At 39.3% G+C, this 27,062-nt stretch overlaps 1 protein-coding gene across 4 annotated transcripts in view; it reads right to left on the bottom strand.

Annotated features, from left to right (window-relative positions):
* Positions 1-27,062, bottom strand: part of ADAMTS19 (ADAM metallopeptidase with thrombospondin type 1 motif 19) — a 271,068-nt gene that overhangs the window by 240,280 nt on the left and 3,726 nt on the right. For 2 of the 4 annotated variants that reach the window (XM_045022160.1, XM_045022161.1), the window contains exons 1-2: positions 3,492-4,230; positions 756-1,372 (exon numbers count right to left, since the gene is read on the bottom strand). The exons of 1 other annotated variant lie outside the window; for it this stretch is intronic. In XM_045022160.1, coding sequence (XP_044878095.1) covers positions 756-1,372; positions 3,492-3,576 — 702 coding nt within the window. In that variant the 5' untranslated portion in view covers positions 3,577-4,230. Of the gene's footprint in view, positions 1-755; positions 1,373-3,491; positions 4,231-27,062 lie in introns of those variants that run through there. One more of the 4 variants, XM_045022163.1, reaches the window with a different exon arrangement.

Below are 27,062 nucleotides of genomic sequence, written 5' to 3'. Positions count from 1 at the left end.
CTATGGGACCGGGGACTTCACACAAGCATGCCACCAAAGGCTGCCTGACTGCCGTGCTTGGGACGGCAAAAAGATAGAGCTGCCCCTGTACACACATATTCATTATGTATTTTATGGGTGGAAATAAGGAAAGAAGAGGGTGCATTCCTAGTAATGCCAGGTATGGGGATGAGGACAGAGAGGGATAAGAAGGGGAATGGGACAAGGGAAAGATAAACCGGAATGAAGATGAGAAACAAGATCTGGAGTGTCAGTATAAATATAAGGATGTAGAAGAGGATGGGATTAGAGATGGGGGAAGAATAAGATAGGGAAGAGGAGGCCAGGGATGAGATGAGGATGAAGAGTAGGAGGTTTATGGATGCCACTGGGGGAAGGAGGATGGGTGAGCATGGGGATAAGTATGGAAATAGATTGAGGAACAGGCTAGGATTAAGGAGAGGGATGAGCAGGAGGTGGAGAAAGAAGAGCATAGGAGACTAATAAGATTAGGAAGCAGGAGGAATGGGACTGGGAAGTAGAACAGACACAGAGATGGGATGATCAGGACACAGATATGGATAGGACTGGATGGAATGTGTGGAGGGGACTAGGATTAGGGATGAGGTGACGAATAGAGGTGGAATTCAACTGGACAGGGATGGGATATGAGAGAAGGCTATAGGAGAAGGATGGGAATAGGAAGAAGGATGAGACAGTGATGGGACTGGAATGGGAATTGGGATGTTACTGCCTGCATGCAGGGCCTGCCTTACCAATCCACCACAGGTACTGAAAGAGGCGAAGGAGCCTGGGTAACGAAGCACAGTGCCACTGTAGTAACAGGCTCTCTCAGGCTGAGAATGGGAAGCGCCTGGGGGGCTTTTCCCCTCATCCCTGAGCCGCTCCTCCACTGCAAAGCCAGGTGCCAAGAAGCGGCTGTCCCTCTTGAGCAACAGGTAGAGCTCCCGGGCAAAGGCCGGGATCCTCAGCAACACCTCATCCCCATCCTCTGACGGTGGTGGCGGTGGTGGGGAAGGTGGCGGCGGTAACTGAGAAGCAGCGCCAGATCCCTGAGGATGAGGAGACCAGTGATAGAATTCCTGAGACTCGTATTCATCCTCCGCATCCTCCTCCTCCTCTGCTACCTCCCCAGCTGGCTGTGGTTGTCTGTCTACCGGGGAGGAGACTGAGCGGACCTCACGGGAGCTGCCTGCCACCTGGCTAGGTGTAGCAGAAGCAATGGTGCTGCTGCTGGTGCTGTTTCCACAGCTGGGATCAGTACTGCAGCTGCCTCCACCACCACTGCCTCCAGCAGGCTCCTGCTGGCCTCTGCTCCAAAGTGCTGGGAAGATGATTTCCCACTCCTCGGAGTCTCCTGATGCATGCAGACCTGCAGGAAAGCCAGACAAATAACAGCATATGCCACAAAACAGTGTTGCACATGCCACTGCATATCACTCATGCCAGTGAACACACATATATGCCAGTATCCCCTGACTACAGCCAGTGCTCCTAACCAACAAGTGCATGACACAAAGCACAACCTTGTCCCATTTCCCCTCACCCCCCTGTACCTTGCCCACAATATGTTTTCTTGCAGTATATTAGTCAGCCACTAGATGTCTCTGTATTGTTTAGGAGTTCCAGACAGGAACTGTGGTCCGTGGTAAACATGGGAGATAAGCTGGAACGGGAACTGTGTGGAAACTATTGTTTGTGTCTGTAGTTGTTCTCTTTAATAAATACCTCCTATATAAGACTAGAGCTGAACAAAAAAAAATGGCATTTAGAAAACAAGTGTCAAAAGTTCCATGAAAATTTTATCCTGTTTTTCAACCAACTGTAGACTGGTCGACAAATTTGCTATTTCAATTAAACAAATGGGAGACAAATGTCATGAACATTTTGACATGTATTTGATGAACTATGTTTAAGACTGACTGTGATTCTATATATCATTACAACCACAGCCAAATGCATATGCTTACAACACATGTGCACGCACACATACATGCAACAATAAAACCTCCATCATTATCACAGAATATTAATGACTTTATTATTAATTATTATTATTAATTATTTTACTTATGATTAATGATTTTATTATTAGCTATATGTTTATATGATATATAAATTACCACGTTGCATGAAATACTCAACAGAACATATTCAGCTGAGTCTGTGGGTACATTATGTGTGTACATATACATTTTAGTCAGGGGTTCTCAGAACTAATGTTTTGGTAGCCTCGAAGTGCGGCCACCAACTCTTGCTGGTGGCCGCGCTGACAATTTTTCCTAGTTAATGAACTTTAGGAAAAATATATATGCACATGTCCACATCATTGTAATTTATTGAATCTTTTTTGCAGACTCAATAATAAAAATAATGTACAGTTGTCTCTCTTTTTTATAGGTCCTAAACAAAATAGAAACATTTATAAGGTGCACTGCAGGTTCTTGTCTTTTTTGTTGTTGCTTCTTTTCCTTGTTTTGGTTGCTTTTTAAAAAAGACTTGCAAGCTAATAAGTCTGCTGGTGTGAAAAGTGATATTAACAAACATACAAATATCACTTTTTATAGCAGCAGACTTACTCAGTCCTGGCAAGCCCAGGGACAAATTAAGCCTTGGATGGGGAGATCGGTAGGGGGGGAAGTAGGGGACGGGGGGAATGCAAGATGGGCCAGTGGAGGCAGCGGGGACCAGGAGAACTGGGGGGTGAGCCCCACAGCCAGGCGTTGGAGCCTGTGGCCAGAGCCTGCTGCCTGCCACCCCAGGGCTGGAACCCAACTCTACGTCCCCAGGAAGCTGGGGAACTCACTAGCTGCCTCCTTCTCCAGCATGTATCTCTCCAAAAGGGAAGCAGGGTCCAACCCCTGCTGGTGGCCCTCGGGGAGGGACCACTGCTTTGTCCCGTCCCATTCCCTCCTCCCCCATCACTGCTCAGGAGGCTGTGGCTGCAAGAAAAGTCCCTGGTGGCCGCATGTGGCCACATTTCAGAAACACTTAAGATATACTTAACCTTGCCTCACCACAGGGGGATGGGCTAGATAACTTCTTGAGGTCCCTTCCAGCCCTACATGTCTATGATTCTATGAATTGCTCTATGTGTGAATATTTTATATTACATATTTATATATAGTTATTCATAATTTTTACATACATACACTATGAATAATGTTCTCCTCATAATGTGTATACACACAAACATTATGAATACTAGTATACACACATATAAATATTATGAATACTATGTAACACACACACATACTATAAACAGGGAAATCACTCTGTGCCATATGATCATATATACATATGTTATTGATATATATGCTACCAGATCCTTCATACAGTACTGATTAGTTGCAAAGTAATGTGCACAGGTTGGCTACAAATAAGAGAAGAAAGCAGCAGTAACATGCTGGACCACGGATTTTCCTCTCCTTCTTTTAATCCCATGCTATGGAAAGTACAGAAATGAGCGCCAAAGAAAGGGATAATTTTACCTGAAATGATCCCATTTGATAGGAAACACAGCTGATAAAAAATGCAGCAAATGTGGCTCAGTCGCATCCCCGTTTTCTTCTCCATCCACTTCACTGTCCCAAACACACCGAGGGAGCAGCTTATTCACACTCTTTATTTATTCCTGTGTATTGGCTTCTGTTGCTGCTGCCTGTCCTGAATGGGTTGTGCCCTGAACTGCCCCAGTTCTTTGTATGGTTGTGGGTTGCAAGTTGCTGCTTCTTCACAGGGTGTATGTCCGAGTTTGTGGGAGGCGGGGAAGAAGGGAGGGGGAAGAAGTGGAGTCGTATTAAAATCTGCAGCAGCTCCCCAGCTCCCTGGTGGATTATCTGATGAGTCTATTTTCTGATTTACAGGAGGCAGCCGGAGGAGAAGGCAGAGCCGGAGTGAAACCACCTCCAAGCCAGCAGAGAAGCAGAGGCCAATTGGAGAGTCGAGAGGGTGTCCTAGAAAGGAGAGGGAGCAGCACACGCAGAAGCAGAGAAGGAGAGAGAGAGAGTTATCTGTGCGCAGAGCGTGTCACCCTGCACAGCAGTAAGAGGGGATAGCGGTGGACAAGCGGCGAGAAGGCGAGAGCTGTAGGCAGCACCGGGAGAAGAGGAGGCAGCATGTGCCCCGGCTCTGGTCACCGCGCTCTGCGACCAGGCGGCTGCGAACTCTCCCTGAAATCTCCCTGGTGGGGCCGGGGGGCGGTGGATTCAGGGGAAGGGAGGGATCCCCCAAACTCCTGCAGCTTGCTCCCGATTGGTTGCTCCGGTCAGCACTATTTGCATGCCCCCAAGCCAGAGGTACAGCAGGCAGGTATAACCCCGGCCTCCCGCTGCTGCTCCAGTGTGAACAGCCGAGGGGGGAAGCTGCTGCTGCTGCTGCTGAGCCAGGGCACAATGCTGCAATCCAAGCGATTTTCCAAACGCCTTTGAGTTGCGTTTCAGCGTTAAGGCAAGGAGCGGGAAGATAATGCAATTAGTCACGGGATTCTCCAGGGCTTCCACACACCCCCTCCTCCCTGCTGCCCGTCACACACCCACACAGGACCGTGCATACTCAAGGCACACGTAGTCTATATATCGACACACCCCATTACACCCTCACTATACATTTTACACACACAATACATCACACGCACCACATTGTAAATAAACACAAATTATACCCTGTCTAGGACAACACAAGCACACTATACACACAGAGTAATACACATCATGTCCTAAACACACAACTCCTATGTGAACACACAGGGGTTACACCCACCCACCTACAGTCACACAGAAAAACTCACACCATGTCCTATACTTGCACAAACACACTAGACTACACTACACATACACTAAACACTTTTTTAAAAAAAGTATCCCTTCTTTCCCCCTGCCCCGACCTAAAAGGCCTTTGCTTCAAATTCAAGGCACTCAAGATTTACCATTTCTGTTTTGTGTAACTTGATTCCAAACTCCCTTTTTGCCCCCACTGCACAGCTCTCCATGGAAACCCAACACTTCCCACCCCAATCCCTGTCAGCTGAGGAATGATTAAATGAGGAGCCAAGTAATATATTAAAACAAATATCTAAAATCAGGGTAAGCTGCAAAATCAACAGATAAACACCTCCAAATCTGAGACTGATTTCTCATCATAACCTTTGTTGTTCTACCTACCATTTCTGATGTCAAAGGTGATGACTATGCTTTAAGGGAAAACAGAGTAATATAGTTTTCTGAGGAAGGACATCTTTTTGATAAGAGAAAACTACAAAGTTGCAAGAATTTCTCCTGAAAGCTATAGAGATGTTAAAACAAAAAGAACCAACACCATATTGTTAGGCTCCAAATAAAAAAAACATGTTTAGACTTCACAGATGCCAAATGTACCTTGGGGTCTGATCTCTGCTCTGAGTGTTCAATAGCTAAAGAAATGCTGCACAACAAGGGTGTGTATTCTTAACTACCTCCAAACAAGATTCTTGATTAGTTATTTGGTTTTATGGAAAAAATTACTCGAGAATGATCTTTTGCTGGAAATTAATTGAGCCAACTTTCAAACTAAGCAAAAATCAGGGAGGGTTGTAAAAACTAGACAGATTTATATTTAACAGCTAAAAAAAAGAATTTCTCAGTCAGTGCAAGTTAGTATTCATGTGACATTTAAAATACATTCTTATAGTAAAACTTTGATACTTGAGTAAATATTATTTCACATTTTATTTTGCAGTACAATTAGTTAGTTAATAGGCCCAATGCTGCAGTCTTTTCACAGGCAACACCTTCATTACAGGAGAGTTTTGTCTGAGTGTGTACTGTAGAATGTGGCCTAAGTTCCACCACTAATTGCAATTTGAAGTATGAATGAACAAAAGCATATAGAAAGGGTACTAAAGTGTATCAGACCTAGGGATATTGTATATACAGTTTAGTACACAAAGTGGAGGTTTAAAATTAACACCCAATCAACAGTAACCAGAACTCAAGACACAATGTTGTACTTTGTTTTTATTACACTGGGAATCAGATTGGCATAACAATTTTTGGATTTCTCCAATTTAAGCTAGTCCTTTTGGACCAAATCCTTTTTGCCTTACTCATGTGTGTAACCCCCCATGAAGCCAACAGGACTAACTCTGTGAGTAACATAAGCAGAATTTGACCCCTTGAGCACAAGCTGCAGGAGGTAGAGGGATTGTGAGACAGCAACTGTGAGAGGTTTTAATATATTTGACTTTATCAACAATATAGGAGTATTTCAAACATTCAAATATTCAAAGAAATATTCTACAAATAGGAAAACAAAGCTGCAATACATTTCCTTGGCTCATTTTGTGTTTTATTGTTTTAATAGTTAAAATAAAAATGTAGGGGAAGTTCTCTATGTTTAAGTTTGGGAAAAGTTCACTATAAAACAGAGCTCCTACTGGTGTTCATTAGTTTTAACAAAGAGTCTGGTCATAGGTTAATACTGGTAGACGTTGTTGTAGTCCACCACATGTTAACTGTTGTCACTGTAAGACTAGTAGAGGGAAGTCTAGATGTAAAAGAATAAGAACTGAAAGAACAAAACAGTGGTTTTCTCCTGTGATTTTTTTTGTATAGAGAATGTGAATGTATCCACATATATACTGTACAAAAGAGTTTAACAATTCACAAGTCCACCAAAACTCTGTCTGCAACACAGTACCTGTTTCACATACCACAGCATAGTATGATTACCTTAAAAACCCTTTCTTCATATTGCTGGATGTAATTTACTATGTAGCTGTAAACTAAGAAGAAATACTACATTTATTTAAAGAAATAACTGAGAAATTTGTTAAATGAAATATCATTCCTATAGTTCCTATTTGTTTAAAAAATTTAATAAATCAATTCTTCATTGTCTATTTAATCCCTGCATGAAAATTATAGTAAACAGGGGGACAAAATTAGCATAATTCTTGTTATAATCTTTAGTACATGTATGGCTAAAAAAAAATCAAATTTCCATTCACAATGCAGGGTAAAATGAAAATTATTGAAGATACTCAGTTTTGCTCCCTTGAGTCTTGAGATTACTCTTCATCTTTGAGAGCAGTTTAATGCTGTAGTTTTCTAATTGCCACTAGTGGAATCAGGCATATAATTATCACAGAATTGCATTGAATTTACAGAGACAAATTAAATAAAAACAGTGGGCCAAATTATATCCTTCCATAGGCAAACTTTGCAAGGTAGGTGCAGGGGAGGAAGGGAGGCCCTAAAGATATATAAAAAACTGCATAGACCAGCTCCTTAGCTGGTGTAAATCAGTGTAGCTTCACTGATTTCAATGAAACTTTAACAACCTACTCCAGCTGAGGATCTGGCTCCATGTGTTCATATTCACCCAGTTTCTGAGGTGTCATCTGTTCTGGTTAAAGGGCAAGGTGTTGCTCCCCATGGTCTGAGTAGATATTGAGAATTTTTAACCTCATGGTTCTCGCAAGATCAATCTTGGGACATCCCATGGATCTCAAAGCACCCGCAGACAACTGAAGCATTCATCTGTCTTGGCCTTCCATGCCCCTAAGAAAGAAGCATGGCCTCATCTAAATCTATGCTGTCAATGACTTTCTACTTCTATCTCAGTCACCTGTTACTAGGTGGAACATCTTCTTCCCTATACCCAAGAATAGTAGGCAAATGCAATCTAGTCATTTAATAAACAGAGTTAAGTTTAACATGGTGTGAAATATGCAGCTGATTTTTTAATAAGTCCCCCTCTAATTTAATATAGATTCCGTCCTCAACCACTGACTTTTTTCTTGGCTTATTTTGTTTCTATAATTATGACTGTAAAGGTCATATCAGACTTATGTTCATAACAAGGAATTTGTACAATCCATTTCTACAAGATTGCCTTAAACAATGCTTTAAATTGTAATAAAATCTTTAAGCCTTTCTACAGTGGTTGAGTTGTTAATGATTTGAGTATATATATATGCTTTATAAGTCTCTGACTGATGAAACTCTTGAGGATTACTGAGCTTTTGGATATATTTGTTTCAAATTTTTACAATTTAATGAAATATACTAGATAAATAGAAGAAACTATGCTGGTTTGAATGGTGCTTACTACATTAACACCACATATCATATGACTATTCAGATTAGAAACAGAAACACATGTCTTCCTGTTTCTGGAGAGCCTTGCAAATGTTATCTCAATATAAATAAACTTTTGTGGAAACTGCAGGTTGAATTATACATTTTTTTTATTTAGGTAAATGTGAATGGAAATACAATTTGTAGATTTTTTTTTAAAGCATGAAGAAAGTCAGTTTCCCTATTTAGAGAAAGCTGTGCTTATTGCCTGTTAACTCACTGACTCTGAATCTTTGATCTGTAATTCTATACCATTATTTACATCTTAAATACCTTACATCTTAAAACCCTTCATTTTGACCATGTATGTATTTAAGAGCACTTCAAAAGACTTTTTAGTGAAACTTACTTTATATCAGTTATATCTAAACTCAGTAGTTCAATCGTGATAACCTGTGGAGTAGGATATAAGTGTCAAACTACTGTGAACTTAGTATTGCATATTTACAGAGTTGGCACTTCTGATTTAAAGTGCCAACACTGTAAATATGTAAAGTTAAGCTCACAGTAGTTTGATGTTTATGTGTTACGCCACAGATTCTCATGACTGTACTACTAAGTTAAGATAATTCAGTGAGATTTGGTCTTAGTAAGGTATAATCATTGACTTGTGAGTTATTTCCCAAAGTCACACTGTGAATTTAATCTAGATCTTTGTGGGTGGTAGCTGTAAGTAAAAATACACTTAGAATTCACTATTTATATAACCTGTTGGCTGAGTAATCATAATCACTTAGTGTCTTTTCATTTAGTATAAAAGCAACAAAGAGTCCTGTGACACCTTATAGACTAACAGACATATTGGAGCATAAACTTTTGTGGGTGAATACCCACTTCGTCAGACGCATCCACCCATGAACGCTTATGCCCCAATACGTTTGTTAGTCTATAAGGTGCCACAGGACTCTTTGTTGCTTTTTACAGATCCAGACCAACATGGCTACCCCTCTCATTTAGTATACTATTTTTCTTAGAAATGTGGATGTTTGAAATTAAGGTAATTTAGACAGTCTTCATACAATCTAACAAAAAGCAATCCTCACAGTAAAAGAAATCAAGACATCAGATGCAAATTGCAGCCCCATAATTAAAGGCAGTAAGGGCTCTCCACAAACATCAGTTTCTCATAACATAAGATACAAAGTCTCTCACAAAGAAGTGCTTCTCCATACTTCTGACAGAGATTTTCCCCCATACAGAACTAGCATCCTTCCAATCTGAGACGTCATGGCCTTCCACAGTGATCAACTGTTGTCATTTCATACACAAGTCTCTCACAAAAAAACAACTTCCCATCTGAAATACCAAGGAACCTTTACAAAGAACTGTTGTTCAAATTTGAGACACTTCAGGTCTTCGCATGAAAAAAAAGAGTCCACTATTTTTAGAAGAGGCTTCTCAATTTGAAACAATTAAAAACAAACACCGTATCCCATTTATGAGACACTAAAGTTCCCCCCAAAAGTTCAGCATCCTCTAAGATTTCTACTCCCTCTATTGGCATGCTCCCATATTCATCTGGTAAACAACCCAGGAGGTCACTGTGATGCTGGAAGATCAGGTGCCAGCGCTTGCCAAGGCTGTAGCTATCAGCTAAGCACTGACAATTCATAACTGGAAATCAGACCAGCTCACCTGCATGTTACTATTGTTCAAGATAAGTGTTAGACTTCTAAAGATGTGTTTAAGTGTTTAGATTCTATCAATCTAATTTGTAATATTAATCTTATTTGTAATATATCCCATGCTGTAAGAGGATATGCAAGTTTTGCTTTATAACTGTAAAAATACCTGCTTTGAACTTATGAACCCAGGCAGAAGGAGTAGTTCCCCTGCCCATCACGGTCCATGATCAAAACTAAGTGGGCTATTGTGAAACATCACAATACAAAGACTGGGCTAATGGCCCTTTCATGCCCACAAAAGTACTACATGCAAGGAAACTCATCCCATCAGCCTGAATTCTGGAAGAAGGAAATAAAGATAGCTGACATCTATCTCTTTGCTGTTTGGACTCTCACAGGGCTGGAGCTAGGAAACAAAAGCAGAGATCTTTTAAAACTATAGATTGTCATTTGTGAATATATAGATGTTGCCTGCTTTAGCCTGTAAATAACACTCATTTCTTTTTTCTAGTTAATAAACCCTGAGTTAGTTTACTATACGATTGGCTACAGCTGTTGTCTTTGCTGTGATATCTAAGGTACAAATTGACCTGGAGTAAGTGACTGGTCTCTTGGGACTGGGAGAAGCCTGAATGTTTTGTGATCATTGGTGCAAATTATTTTTTTAACCTGTGAGCCGCAGACCTCAGGAGGTCTGCAAACTCTGTCCAAGATTTCCATACATCCATTTGAAATTTTTTTAGGGATACACAAATGAAAAAAAGGTTGAAAACCCCTGGTGTAAGTGACCATTAAGTCCAGCTGGCCTGTGTAGCAAGATAGACTGGAGTGCCCAAATGGACTGTCATCGAGACACAGACAAAACTGTTATAGTGCTTCAGGAGTTCACATTTGTTACTGGGTTGATGAAATGTAATTACAGAACCTACCACTGATTTGAGGTGTCTGCTCTGCTTTTTGATAGTCTGCCCTGAAGTTGGCACTCGTTGTGAACAGCCCCAGACAGCGTGACATTCACCTTGGGTTCCTCCACTGTATAATGGACCCTTTTCCCTCCATCAAGAGTCTGAACTTCCTTTCAAGTTCAGACCATTTACATTTAAGAAAAAAGTGTATTTGTAATAATTTTTTAAAAATAGTTTTTTTCTGTTTACGTCATTAGCAATATAAAAAAATAATACTCTGGTGGATTACTTTTCTTGAACAGTAAGAGGAGAAAGGGCTTCTTAATGTGACTTTGAATGAATATTTGAGAAGATTTAAAAACAAACAAACAAACCCCACCAAAGCTCTACCTTTATTATTGGTGAGAAAGGAAAAGAAAGATAAGAAAACACAATGGTAATTAAGAACAAGCTACAAACTCAGGAAACTTTTACCAGGTAGAATTTCTTATAATAACAGATAATTTTTGTTGAGAGTAAAAATGTAGTTGCTTTGTCTCAAAGCAAAGTACTCACTTTTATTGAATTAGGTAGAGTAAAATCAAAGCATGTATATATAATAGTAATATTAATCTGGGAAACTATAACCATTATTGACCCTATTCTCTTGTCCGGCATAATTTCAAATCTATTTCAAAGTAGAAGTAGGGGAGAACTTTTGGGCACTCTGGAGATTAGCATTCTGATTTAGGTCTGATTAGGGTCCTGATCCTGCAAGACTACACACAGGCTTAACTTTACTTAAGGGAGCAGAACTCTGTTCCCCATCTGTAAATTAAATAGCATATGATCCCTTAGGGACCATTGGTAGGCATTGTCTAATAAAGCAGTTTTTTACTGGTCAAATGTACAACAGGGACAGGGCAGTGTAACCTGCTGCCTGATATCCCCACACCCTCTGGTCTCCATATCAGATGTGAGGAGAGGAAGATGGGGAAAGGAGACAGAGGTATAGGGAACAGAACACAAGAGGATTTTGGCCAGGAGTGCAAAACACATGGGACTGAGTTAAAAAATCCATGACATTACTAGCCAAAATGAAACAGTTGACAAATATGTTAGATTAACACTGGATGCTAGGTAGACTTGTGCTGTATTTAAACCAGTGATTTAGAGACGAAAGATACTGGGTTCCATGGTTAATCCCATGGATATATGAATTACACTGTGCAACAACTGTAAATATGGTGCTTTGTCAGGAAAATCACTACAGTTAGAGAGTGTAAAGAGATAACTAAACATTTAAAGTGTGGGCACAGGAAAATTGCACAAAGTAAAGAAATCTGAAAGGGAACATAGCTGAATCTTAAACAAAAATAATTGTTTTATTAAACAATGAGTAACTTCTATTCTTTTGTAGGTATTTTGGTAGATAATTTATTTGGGTATAATCGTCACAATCAGCATTACTATTATTACTTAACTATCTAATACTGTCAATTTACACATACATAAAGAGAAGACGACAGAAAACAGAACCATAAGGGACACCAAACTCATGGAGAAGAGGGAAGGAGCCTTTAAAGGAGATGCCTTAGGAGGGTTCAGGAAATTGGGACGGGGAGGGGGGGAGAATAGCACAGTCATGAAAGATAAGAGAAAGTGAGGAGGAGACTGTGATCAAGAACATCAGGAAAGATTATTTATGTCTCATTTCTTTGCTGTGTGGTAAAATGAAAAAGTAACATTTCAGAACCCACAACGCCTAATGAAATAATATTAATCTGCAAGTGATTTTTCATTTAAATTATATTGTGGATATCCTATTTGTGTTTTCCCCCTGCCATGGCAGAGAAGGATTTCATTATACTTACTATATTAAAAAAACCCAAACATTATAGACTTGATTTATATTTTTCTATCTAAGGGATTTATTCATAAGAAATGTTGTGTGGAAACCTGCAGAACAGGCTGTCTTACTCTTTCAGCCTCTGTAACTGGGAAACCCATCAAGACCACATGAGTTGTCAAAGCATACAGTATGTAATATACTGTATAAATACTGTCCACAGACACTCGCTTTGAAGGTAAGCCAATGGCAAACAGTGGCACCAGGAGCCCAGCTAAAATATAGAGGAATCGGGGTGACAGAACATAAAACACAGGTTGTGCAATAACGGGCAAACAGCCAAGGTCACATAACTAAGTGGTTTCTAAGCTACTCTCTAGTGCCCTTTTCACTTGAGGCAAAGCAAAAAAAAAAAAAGAAACCTAACCCCCATTCCCCGCCCCCTCCCCAAAAAACCCTCCATATATGTTGGCTTTCAATGAGATGTTCTTAGCTATACTTCTGAATATCTGCCCCCAGTTATGTGGGAATACATACAAATAAAAAGAATAAAAGCACAGAAGGTAGATTATCTTGCATTTAATTGAAGTAAGACAAAGGAAAGAAGCAGATTGACAGGTTGTGCTATAATCATTGTGATCCAAAGCCAGGAAGTGTCAGTTATCAGAGTGCTGACAGGCATTCATTGTACTGGATTAATTCGTTAATATTTGCAAAGCACTTTGAAGATGAAAATTGTTATACAATGACTAAATATATTCATCATCATTGTCACCTAAAACCTGTGTGTTTCCCTTAAAGGAAAATAAGCTGCAGAAGTGTTTCAACTGCTCAGAAGAATCAACATGTGTGATTTCTTTGCTATACGTCGCACTTGCTTAGGACTCTAGTAATCTAGTATATTTTGTTACCTTTTCCAATCTTTCATAGATATACAGGAATCAGAGGTGAGACTCATACTCACATACACCCGCACACACACCCCATAAGCAATAGAAAGACTTTCTCCAGATGTTTTTCTACTACAGAAGAATTTTGTCAGACTTCATTTCCAAAACAATTGATGTAAACTGGTGTCTGCTTTTGCTGCTTCTTCTGCTACGAAAGTTGTTGGACCAGCCGGTTTTATCTCCACCAAATAGACAGGAGGAGGGAACTATAAGGTCAAAGAAAGGCTACTACGTGACCAAAATTAGGAAAATAAATCTGGTTATTCCAAACTGAATGTCTGGTGCACAAGGTCACCTGGTACTACAGTGTACAAAGTTGAAAGGAGACAGGCCTTGCCAAGAAATTATACATGTGAAACAGGAAAATCCTGACAGCTATTAACTCATTTATTTATGTAATGTAAGAAATATATGGAGGAAACTGAAAGTCCATACGGCTATGGAGAAGTCACTGATACTCCATCAAAAAGAAGATGGAAGAATACCACTATATGTTCAGGGAAGTGAAGTATTTCTAGTTACTCTATACAAGAAAATGTGAGGACCTGATTGAGACATCTCAATCAAACTGAATTGGGAGGAGGGGGAGGTGAGAGAGAGAGAGAGAGAGAGAGAGAGAGAGACCACATGTCCAGCATAATAATTTTTAAAACAATTTGTAGAAAAGGAAATAACTCCTCTGAGGAAACCTTTAGTACTATCCCAAATTAAATTAAGTTCTCTGTTTTCATAATTAGCATCACAAAAGATCTACCTCAGCTTGACAAGAAAGTATCCAAAACAAAGGGTTATCAGAGACAGGTAGATTTGGAGTACTTAGACAAAAATCCCCATGGGCTACAAGATCAGGCTCTGTATCTGCACCGGAAACACCTTGATTCAGGTTTGGAAAACTCAAATTCCATTATTATCAGGAAACTGTCAGTGGTGATGTTTTAAATGCCTTCACAGTCACACACACACACACACACACACACACACACACACACACACACACGTATGTATACTATATAAAACTCTTATACGTATAAGTAAAGCTTCAGTTTTGATAAGACATGCAGAAATATCTAAATATTCATTAAATGAACAATCCAAAAATGTTTTAGAGCCAGCAGAGTTAATCCTGCTGGCTACACTGAGAATAAGCCTTAGACCATGAACTATATGAAATACTGCATATAGCCAGAAAATCATCATTAATGATGTAAACTTCTTTTAAAAATCTAAAAAACCCCAAATTAATTCCCACATATCAAAGATAGTTGCTTTCACTGGGTCAAAGTCCACAGCAAGTGTGACATATTACAACTAACCCACTGTTGGATTATCTGAGTGCAAAACAAAAATATTTTAGGTTGGGATTTTCAAAAGCACCTAAGGAGATAGAGCACAAATCCCCTCAAATGTAAATGGGCTTGCTACTAAATACCTTACATGTTTTTGAAAATCCCTTTTTTACTATTTGTATTTTTTATTTATTTAGTTAGTTAGTTATTAATTACAAAAAAGGGTAAATTTTCCCCTACAGTCTCATCACTCAAAAAATAGCCTAACCAGTTTAGATTAAATTTAACAAAACCTCCATTATGGATGAAAAATTTCAGCCCCAGTGAAAAATGTTTTATGTTGTGATGGACTGAAAGTGGGTTTGGAGTTTAGTAATTGTTCTTTGAAATTTAGATTTCTTAAGTTTATCAGGAGATAATTATTGCCAATTTTGCCAAAATTACACCATTGATTACATTTTTAAACAATTCTTTTATACCTTCCTTGTGAAAGTGTCTTTGTTTAAGCTTTGCTCCCACAAACATTTACACCCATGGTTATTTTTACATAAGTAGTCCCAAGGACCTATTATATTCTTGGATTCTCCCTTTACGTATTTTAGTCTTAATGGAACACTATGGCAGCTAGGGGTACGTCTACACTTGCTGGTAGATCGGCACTGCTGCAATCGATGCAGAGAGTGTTGACTTAGCAGGTCTGGCGAAGATGCTAAATCGATGGGAGAGCACTCTCCCATTGATTTGTGTACTCCACCTCCCTGAGAAGTGTAAGGGAAGTCAACGGGAGATGCTCTCCCATTGACACACCACAGTGTAGCCACCGTGGTAAATGGATCTAACTACATCAACTTCAGTTACGTTATTCATGTAACTGAAGTTGCATAAGTTAGATTGATTTACCACAGTAGTGTAGACCAACCCTAAGATACTTATATGGGTCCGATTACTGTAGTACCTCACAATTTTAGTGCATTTATCCTCACAACACACCTGAAAGATAGGAAAGCACTTTTATCTTCATTTTTCATTTATCTTCATGGGAAACTGAGGCACAGATACATTAAGTGACTTGCCTAAGGTCACACAGGAAGTCTGTGGCAAAGCAGGAAATTGAACCCACATCTCTCAAGTCATAGGCTAGTGCTCTAAGCACAGATCCATTCATCCTCTGTAGATTTATGTTACATACAGAAGTTCCATGGCCAGACATAAAAACATAATTCAAGTTATTGTATATTTGGTCACCTATGCAACATGATTGCTGTCATTTTCTAAAGAGCAACTAACACACACCTCAAGTTGTAGGGTACATGGCAATAATGGCAAAGTCCTTAATGTGGGGTTTTTCCCCAGCCTAAATTGTTTGGAGCAAATATTACACTCATGAAAAGTTCTAGAGTGACAAGCCTGGAGACTGAAAGCCTCTTTATCCACAGAAGAAGTACAACTAAGGCAGTGATGTAAGCTTCCCCATATTGTCCTTCCAATTTATTTCAACCCCAACATAAGAGAGGCCACTTCTATAGATGAGAGATAACCAAGCTTTCAGACCCTACCAATAAAGGTGCCAATTAGAGCCAGCTGAGGTAGCAATGTTTGTCAGGTGGGCAGCTAGCCACTACTCTTTCACATAGGTTATTGAGCAGCTATGAAACTTTTGGTCATTTCTTGCCTCATTTGGATCTGAACTGGTGACTTAAATTGAGAATGGCACTGTATCTCATAACCACTGCCTTGAATCATCCAGCTTCCACATTTCTTCAAGTACATTAAGGCCAATGTAGGCATATCTGGCCTTATACAGAAATACTTAGACCAAATTGTCCCCTATGAGAGCTTTTCCCTACATACAGGATATTCTGTGAGTTCCTATTTGCGGAGTTTCCTCCTGGTCATCCAGATGGTGGAGATACCCATGGAAATGGCAATTGTGCCAAAGGCCATAGCTATCCACATTGAGGCACTGGGTCCTCAGTGTTACCTGGCCATCGATTCCTTCCATAGTCTCCCTGCCTGCCAGTGCCCTTTAACACTCTCTCTCTAGTGTTGGAATCAACACAAGTCAATGCAGATCCAGGATTAACTTATTTTCTGCCACCCCACAGATTTTAAGAGGGGACAATGCTACAGAAAAAGGCTTAGCCCTGATTCTTTCTACCCCACCCAAGAATCAGATCTTTGCACTTCATCAACAGAAGGGCATCCAATGTGTTGGGGAGGAAGGGGAAAGAAGGTCACAGAACTTAACTCCCCTCTTGCTCACCCTCCCACTTGCATCTTCTGCTTTGGCTTCTCCTCTGGTTCTGGAAACAGAACAGGAACATTTTGCTCTTATCAGTAAGCATTAGTGAGGACCTATGAGGTCTCATGTCTGCAGAGACAAGTAAAGCACCTCAGTCGTGCATTTCATGCTGTACATACCATAATAATGACACAACAGGGCATAAACCCAATTAGATTTCTTATTTGTAGAAACTGAATCATGTGTAGCAAACAAAGTTAGACAGGGATTAGAGCTAGTCACAGGAGAATGTAGGAACTCTTTGAACATTAAATAAATGGGACATGAAATCAGCATGGTCTGTAGTACAAATTAAATTAATTCCCAGAAAATATTCATAAATATTTTTTTAAAAAGATATGCAGATATTTTGTTCTATATACAACTTGTATTTTTAGGTTCCTATTGTTACCTGTCCATTTTTTGCCATGGAATCTATTTCTTTATCCTACAATCACCAAGTAAATGCACCGGTTGTTAGAATAGGTAGCAGTTATTGATAATTTTGTTTGCCTCAAAAATTGTGTTTGGCACATGTACACTGGTGCCAGAGCAATGCTCTGTCACTTAAGTTATTTATTTCTAATTGCACAATTCAATTTTACTTAACAATCCAGTGGGATCACTTTGCTCCTTACTTGTACTTTTCTCCTCTCATATCAGACTCATCCATCTGTCCAGAGGCACTATTAGGAAGGCCCCTTTTATCTCCTGGAAATGAAGGCAGCTCTTTTGGAAACATTTCTTAGTACTCAAAAGTGGCAGGGAGCCACCTATGAGATTATATGAAATTATTTAAAAGCTAGCAAAAGCACACACACACACACACACACACACAGAGCATTTATGGAATGGAAGGATGCTGAGTAAGCATGCAATATGAAGACGAAATTAGAGGTAGGAGGTAAAATTGTCCTATATATTTCAGTCATTCAGATGAAGAATCTTTCTGCTTAGATAGTATTGAGCATGTTTTTGATACTAAGGAGTCCCTGGACACAGAAATCCAAAATGGTTAATTTATTTTCTGTACAAAGAAATATCCTCATTCCATCTACTCTGTTATTCTGCCTTGTTACTTTTTCCTTGTTAAAATATTTCAATATACTTGTTTCATTTTCTACTACTCTACAACAGAAGAGTGCTCTGGGTACCTAAACAATCTCTTAAAAGACACTCTAAACAGAAACAGACTATATGAGTTACTTCTAGTTCGTAATACCCTAACAAGAATCTAATATAAAAACTCTACAGAATCCCCACCAGCCTCCCACTCTCACCACCACCTAGCCTCCCACATCTCCTTCTGGGGCAGGGAGAAAGATGGGTCTCGCAGAATGGCCTGAAGGTTAACAAACTGCTTATTATGTACTAAGATAGGAAAGTGAGTTTCAAAGATGCAGAGCCCTCACAAAGAACACCAGCTCCCCCTCCCGCTCGCCCCAGCCTTTTTACCGATGGGGCTCCAGATCAGGTGCCCGCTCTAACTGCAAGTGGGGAAATTTTATTGGTAGAAGGCAGGTTTTTAAGATAGACCATTTAGAGCTGGGATCTACCTGATAGCTGTCTAAACCAACACCTTAAATTCAACCCCAAGCCAATGGGCGGCCAGTAGAAACCATTGAGCTCAGGTTTAGTACACTAGCAGAAAGAAATCCATACATGAGTATCAGTAGTATATATAGAGCATAGTAGCTATTAATGATTTTTCACAGCTGGAACAATTTAAAAATGCACCACTGAAATTATTTATTTTCCAGTTGGCATAGTCATATGAAGTAAATCAATGCCATATTCCTTTCCAGCCTCACTGACCCCAAGTTTCCTTCTGCTCCCATATCCAAGAAGCCTATATATTCCTATATATTAAGAGGGAGTCATGCAAATTGATTTTCTTGCTTAGTATAACTTGCAAAAAAAGCTGAGGAAGGGCCAGCAAAAAGGGCTGGCAGATGAGCATAGGAAATTAGGTGGAATTTGGCCAAATAAACAAGTTCTTCTTCTTACTTTCCCCTCCTAACCTATGAAATGGCCATCTTAAAAGTGGAAATTGGCCACATGAGCAAAGTTCTTCCTCTTGTTCTCCCTCCTGATCTATAGAATAGTCATTAACAGGACCACTGCCTCAATCAGACAAAGTTTTATTAGAACATACTTACTGAGCAAAATTCTTCTCCTTGTTTGCACTGGAGATCTTTAGTAGCAAATTGTTCAGCCACTTAGTGCATGAATATACAGAATAAATGGAATAGCTATCTGGATGGCTGGGAAACATCATTTGACCCATATATTACTAGCCCTTCATATTTTTTCTGTACTTATAGTCCCCCCCCTTTTTTAATATTTACCAAGATATTTATTGGTAAAACCACGTCTCCTCTGTAGAAAATTGTATCCTGATGTCAAAATGACAGACTGGACTTCTCCAAAGAGTGCTTCCGCAGATGCGCACAGGCTGAAATTGTGTACAGCATCACTTGCCCCATAACCTCAGCTGTGCAGAACACAACACCATCCACAGCCTCAGAAACAACTCTAACATTATAATCAAAATGTCAAAGGATGTGCTGTAGTCATCATGAACAGGTTGGATTATGAACAGGAGGCTGCCAGACAACTCTCCAACACCACATTCTACAGGCCACTATCCTCCGATCCCACTGAGGAGTACCAAAAGAAACTGCACCATCTGCTCAAGAAACTCCCTGCTATAGCACGGGAACAAATCTACACAGACACACCTCTAGAGCCCCAACCAGCGGTATTCTATCTGCTATCCAAGATCCATAAACCTGGAAATCCTGGACACCCCATCATCTCAGGCATCGGCACTCTTACAGCAGGATTATCTGGCTATTTGGACTCTCTCCTCAGACCCTACACTACCAGCACTCCTAGCTATCTTCGAGACACCACTGATTTCCTGAGGAAACTACAATGCATTTGGTGATCTTCCTGAAAACACCATCCTGCCCACCATGGATGTAGAAGATCTTTACACCAATATTCCACACGAGGATGGACTGTCAGGAACAGTATCCCTGATGAGGCCACGGCACACCTGGTGGCTGAGCTTTGTGACTTTGTCCTCACCCACAACCATATCAGATTTGGGGATGACTTATACCTTCAAGTTAGTGGCATGGCCCCACAGTATGCCAACATTTTTATGGCTGACTTAGAACAACGCTTCCTCAGCACTCATCCCCTTATGCCCCTACTCTATTTGCGCTACATTGATGACATCTTCATCATCTGGACCCATGGGAAGGAGGCCCTTGAGGAATTCCACCAGGATTTCAACAATTTCCACCCCACCATCAACCTCAGCCTGGACCAGTCCACACAAGAGATTCACTTCCTGGACACTATAGTGCAAATAAGTGATGGTCACATAAACACCACTCTATACCGGAAACCTGCTGACCACTATACTTACCTACATGCCTCTAGCTTTCATCCAGACCACATCACACGATCCATTGTCTACAGCCAAGCTATAAGATACAACTGCATTTGCTCCGATCCCTCAGACAGAGACAAACACCTACAGGATCTCTATCAAGCGTTCTTAAAACTACAATACCCACTTGGTGAAGTGAGGAAACAGATTGACAGAGCGAGACAGGTACCCAGAAATCACCTACTACAGGACAGGCCCAACAAGGAAAATAACAGCACACCACTGGCCATCACTTACAGACCCCAGCTAAAACCTCTCCAGTGCACCATCAATGATCTACAACCTATCCTGGAAAATGATCCCCCACTCTCACAGGCCTTGAGAGGCAGGCCAATCCTTGCTTACAGACAGCCCCCCAACCTGAAGCAAATACTCCCCAGCAACTACACACCACACCACAGAAACACTAACTCAGGAACCAATCCCTGTAACAAACCCCTTTCCTTCTCTGTCCCCATATCTACCCGAGCAGCACCAGCATAGGACCCAACCACACCAGCCACACCATCTGAGGCTCATTCACCTGCATATCTACTAATGTGATATATGCCATCATGTGCCAGCAATTCCCTTGTGCCATGTACATTGGCCAAACCAGACTGTCTCTATGTAAAAGGATAAATGGACACAAATCAGACATAAGGAATGTTAACATACAAAAGCCAGTCAGAGAACACTTCAATCTCCCTGGACATTCAATAACAGATTTAAAAGTAGCCATTCTTCACCAAAAAAAAACTTCAGAAAGAGACTTCAAAGAGAAACTGCTGAGCTACAATTCATTTGCAAACTTAACACCATCAATTTGGGCTTGAATAGGGACTGGGAGTGGCTGGCTCACTACAAAAGCAAATTTCCCTCTCTTAGTATTGACACCTTCTCATCAATTATTGGGAGTGGACTACATCCACCCTGACCAAATTGGCCTTCATCATTGGTTCTCCACTTGTAAGGTAACTCCCTTCTCTCCATGTGCCAATATATATTTATGCCTGTAATTTTCACTCCCTGCATCTGAAGAAGTGGGTTTTTTACCCACAAAAACTTATGCCCAAATAAATCTGTTAGTCTTTAAGGTACCACCAGACTCCTCGTTGTTTTTGTGGATACAGACTAACATGGCTACCCCTCTGATACAAATACAAGTGACACTGCTGAATTAATTAGGATACAATTTAGAAAAAAAAATTGAGATCAGGTTATTTCCTTGAATAGTTATGAAAAACTATAGGATTCTTTGAAGGGCTCTCTGGCAAATTGTTAACTTGCCTGAGGGCTGCCCAGGTTGTGGCCCTGATTCAGTGGCCTGAATGGGGATTTGTGGGGACCCAGAATTCCTCCCACTTTCTCTCTCAGTCAATCATTCTCTCCTAAGGGAACATTGAAGAAAAAAATATATGTGAAATGTTTTTTAAAACAAATAAAATTAATCTTCTTTCCAGACTTTAAATTTGATTCTGATCCCCTAACCTTCAAACAGAGTCCTCAATAGTTTAAATTGTTTAACAAAACCAAATTTCACCATTATTTTAAGACAAATAGATATGTAAAATATTCAACATCATGTAATGGTCCACATGTGGATATTAAAGATCCCCTGGCACTTTTATAAGTGCAGGGCTTGCTCTAAGCCTTAGACAGAAAAATTCCCCTCTTTTCATTACTGTTAATTTTGCAATACATGAGTTATCTCTAGATTACAGACCACCCCAAAGGCAGTTGCATTTTAGTGGTATTGTACATACACAGTTTATATTGGGCTTTGGAACTTTTCAGGATAAAACCAGCCAAAGGTGAAACTTTATTATTGTTCCTCTTTACTACCTATTTGGTTTTTTATTCCTTCCTATTATTTGAATAGAACACCATATTTTATTTTGACTGAGATGTGTTTTATTAATAAAACACAAAAATAAAATGCATATCTACTGAAACAAATGAACCAGAATTAATTGAGAGTTTATGTACCAATTCCACAATATAGACAAGATAACGAAAAAAGGAATGGATTTAATCGACATTTAAACTACTGTGGACTTGATTAAAATGGCTAGGGGATTAGAATCAGGTTTTCATGGTGAGAATGGGATTATTTAAGGACTTCAAGCATTCTGAAAATGTTTTTAAAATGAATGGGGTCTTTCACTGGGTCTGTTCATTTTTTTAAAAAATGAGGCCCAAACCAAACTTTAAAGGAAAACTGAACCCATTTTGCTCAGCCCAGCAATCTGTAAGTTTGAAAGGTGCCATAAGAAACACTTCTAACTATGAATAAATTGTGTCAAGAATGACTTGTCTTTTTAAGCAAGATTGCCACCTATGCAGGGGGCATAGTAAAGCCAATTGCAATTTTTAAAAATGCCTTCAGACAAAGTTCACATTTTATTCAGGGTGAAAAGCTTTTTACTTATTTTTCCAATCTGGGGTGAGAAAAATATTGTGCTCCTGTATATTATACAGATCTCTATCACAACTCCTCCACTGAGCCATATAGATACCATATAGTTTTGAATGCTGAAGAAGCACCCACATAAAACTTTGTGTTATGATAAAAATATAGGGAAAGTAACCTTGTGATCATTCAGGAGAACAAACTGGATAAATGAACTGGGATCTAAAACCCTGATGGGGGAGCTCTACAGCTATATATTTACTGACACAAACAAGGGAACCCTGCGAGAATCTTGCAATTTACCTATGGAAAGACAGAGATACACAAGAATGACATGGAAAGGGCATATATGCAATTGAAAATCAACACAAATGCAACAACTAGGTTACCAATGCTGTGTTAATCCACTACTTTTTGTTCTGAGTGTTATTTTTTTGTTTATTTTATAACTATGCTGTAGCTCCAGTTGTGTTAGAACCACAGTAGCTTTGCTACTGTCTAAAATTACAACATGCTTTTAAAATGGAAAATGCTGCTCCAGGTGCTAGAATACTGATAATTGTATGGAAAAATAAATAAGAGTTGTGAAGGACAGAAAGTAAATAAATAAAATAAATAAATAAATAAAATAGAATACATTATTAAATAGGGATTGGAGCAAAAGGCCTGATCCTGCAGCCCTAATTCAGGCAAAGCATCCATTGATTTTACGTCCTGATCAGGCAAAGCATTTAAGCATTGAAGTCATTGGGTCAACTCATTTGCTTAAAATTAATCATGAGTTTAAGGGCTTAGCTAGCTCAGGGCCATATATTTCAGGAAAATTGCCCCAGCTCTCTTGGGCAACAGCTTCCTGATTAGTTACTCTGACTACTTGCTGGACCACTGCTTGAATTAGGACTGAGAAATGGGGAATTAGATGAAGAATGTAATGGGTTAAAGGAGTGTATTTTGAGGTGGAGGCAGGTAGAATAGGGGTTTCTTTAATAATGCTTTTCTCTGGTAATAATGTTTTGATTGTCAAATATGGTTCAGGGACATATTATCCCACCCTTCTCATACTGAGTAGGACTACTCATAGATTAAGGTACAATTGAGTAACGGTGGTAGAAGCTGGCCATTAGTAGATATTAATTATTTACTATATACTATATACTTCAATTTAACAAAGTATAAGCCTAAGAATGAATTAGGTATACTAGAAATCAGATAGTGAATGGTTCCAGAGGAAGCGCTATACCATAAATAAAATGCTTTGTGACAGTCAAAAATAAATAAAGGACACTGATGAAACATCTTCCTCTACAAGAGATAAGTTTTTAAATAAAAAATTGCATATTTAATAATTTATTTTGCAAGTTATTTGTTGTTAAAAAAAGTCTCAGAAAATATCAGAGAAACCAGCTAAAACAATGGCCTCTTGAAGTCTGAGCATCTTAACAGATGGTTCCTATTAAACTTCCCTTGCTTTTTCAAGGAGAATCTCTTTTATGTCTACTACACCATTTGCTTTTTGTTTCTGTTTATTTTGAAAACATACCTACAGCATTTTTAGCTGTATAATATAGGGACAAAAGTATGTAAAAAATCTGACAAAACATTTCTAGCAGCTTAAACTTCTACCCCATTTTCAGCTGCTGATTCAGGTCACGTTTCCATTTACTTTCTGCTACTGTTTGAATTGATGAACGATTCTCTTCAACAGGAGGCTCCTTCAGAAGTGCTCAATTTCTTTTCAGTTCTTCCTCCTCCTCTTCTTCATCATCAAAGTGAAGGAAACACGTTTAAAAATAAAATAGTGTTCTTTTTCTACAAATATTTAGAAATTGAACTGGTGTACCTACTACTGTAGCCTTTATGAAAATGTGAAGGCACTGGATTTGGTCCTGATCCCAGACAAGTGAACTAACACTGCTTCATAACTTCTGCATGCATGAATGCTGATTATACAAGATGAGCAAAGAATCCTGTGGCACCTTATAGACTAACAGACGTTTTGCAGCATGAGCTTTCGTGGGTGAATACCCACTTCTTCGGATGCAAGACCGAAGAAGTGGGTATTCACCCACGAAAGCTCATGCTGCAAAACGTCTGTTAGTCTATAAGGTGCCACAGGATTCTTTGCTGCTTTTACAGAACCAGACTAACACGGCTACCCCTCTGATTATACAAGATATTACACAACTTTATCTCACATTGTGCCATACAAATGTATTCCAGAATGACTTATCCAACTAAATAATACAAGATAATATAGCTTAGCTACATGTATAGTACTGTATTATATATTGTATGTCATTCAAAAGAAGAACAGCATATGCAAGTGAGGAGATAACAGCAAAATCTATGCCATAATGTTGGTAGTAGGAGAGAGAGAGAGACTGCTGTCTTTAAAAGGTCCATAAAGACAGCTCTGCGTACTATGCTCCAACCAATACTAATGAAGTTTCAGTTTGACAAAAAAAATGAAAGCATTTATAATTACAATACTAGTTTTTCACATGCTGCTGTGAGAGCATCAAGCTCCTTCCCCCATGAATTATTTCCTGAATCAATATATTTCACAGGCTAGTTGTAATAAACCACATACGAACCTCCTACATGGTGTATTCAATGCTTATGATTTTTCACATCTTTCAGATTCAGCACTAAAAACATGATGATTTGTGATTCTCTTTGGGGTATTTTAGATCCATAAGCCAATGAGCTCTGTGGAGCAGAAAAGCTTCTCTCTTTCATCAACAGAATTTGGTTCCAATAAAAGACATTACCTCACCTACCTTATCTCTAATATCCTGGGATCAACATGGCTACATTAACACGGGGGCGGGGGGGGGAGGGAACACCCCAAAAGCCATTTTTAGTTGCTTACGACAGAGATAAGCACCTGATTTTTAAAAATAGCCTTCATTTTTGCCATCATGAAACAGGTAGTTAGAATTCTTGGTGCCAGTATCTGGGTTAAATTTAATGGCACTTGCACAATTGGAGGCTGCTTTTAAAAGTCAGGCCAAGAATATGGCAATAAATTATTATTTAGTAAGTAATCAAAGGACAATTCAATGCAAGCCACACAGTTCTCTTAAAAATTATTCTTAATTTGGTGAACTCTTTTCAGCAAAGTGTCTTCCTCTAATAGGAAAAGAGAAAAAAAAGGGGGGAAAGGACAACACAGTCACAATATTATTTTGAAACATTTCTTGTCAACAGTCTCATCAGAGAAGGCAGGCACATGGACAGAACAATGCATTTTTCCCTTCTCTTCTTCTTGAAAGTGGCTTAACCATTTTAGCTGAAACTTGAAAAATATAAATAAAATATAAAAATAAAAAAGTATACCCTGAGGCAAACACCCAGCATGGAAATTTTCAGGCCAAACAGTTAAAGCAACTGATAGTCTTATATTGGAAAGTGTTAAGTAACCTTATTATAGGCAGAGCTACCAGTTCTGCCTATAATACATATAGATGTGATATGAACACCTTCTAGTAAGAAATAGAGATTGCTCATTGATTTCACATAGACTGTAAATACACACATGCCAGTCGGAAAAGTTCAGAAGCCCCAGAATACCAAAAACCTAGCATTGTGACCATAAACTGCAGAAAGGAGGATTCAAAAGAGAAAGAAAATGAAAGACCCTAATGTCAAAATTAAAACCCTTACACTCAGCATGAGGTCTTCTTAAGAATATCATCATGGAAGGAATGCATAAATGCATATGCTTGAACAGAAAATGGAAATCTAGCCCTAATGAAGACAATAGAAAGGTGTAAAACCGTTGAGGGGAAAATACAAGATTGAAATTAGGATGTCTAAGAAGGAATTTGAAGAGCAAATTGCTAAAGGTATAAAAACAAAACAAAAAAAATTTTTTTTTAAGTCTGTCAGAAGCTGGAAGCCACCGGGCTAAATTTGAAAATTACATTGTGTTACAACACATTAACTAAAAAAATGTTAAATGTGTGCTAGTATTCAGTGTAGATAAGTACCGTTGTGCTTAAAATCATGTAGCCAGTCACAGTTGTAGAATTTTTCCACAAACTTCAGTGAATATTGGCTCAAGCCTTAGGTGATCATGTACAGAAAGAGCAGGTAATCCATGAAGCATCAGCTCAAAATGAGAAAACCAGATATGTAGGAATGCAAATCAGCAGTCAAAATAGGCTTACTGATGGGGAAAAAATACAGTGGTGCAAGTGAATAAAGGAGTGT

The sequence above is a fragment of the Mauremys mutica genome, chromosome 6 (genome assembly GCF_020497125.1).
Source record: "Mauremys mutica isolate MM-2020 ecotype Southern chromosome 6, ASM2049712v1, whole genome shotgun sequence".
NCBI classification, from domain to species: Eukaryota; Metazoa; Chordata; order Testudines; family Geoemydidae; genus Mauremys; species Mauremys mutica.
Note: the sequence above shows the minus strand (reverse complement) of the source record. Positions and strands in the feature narration are given on the sequence as shown.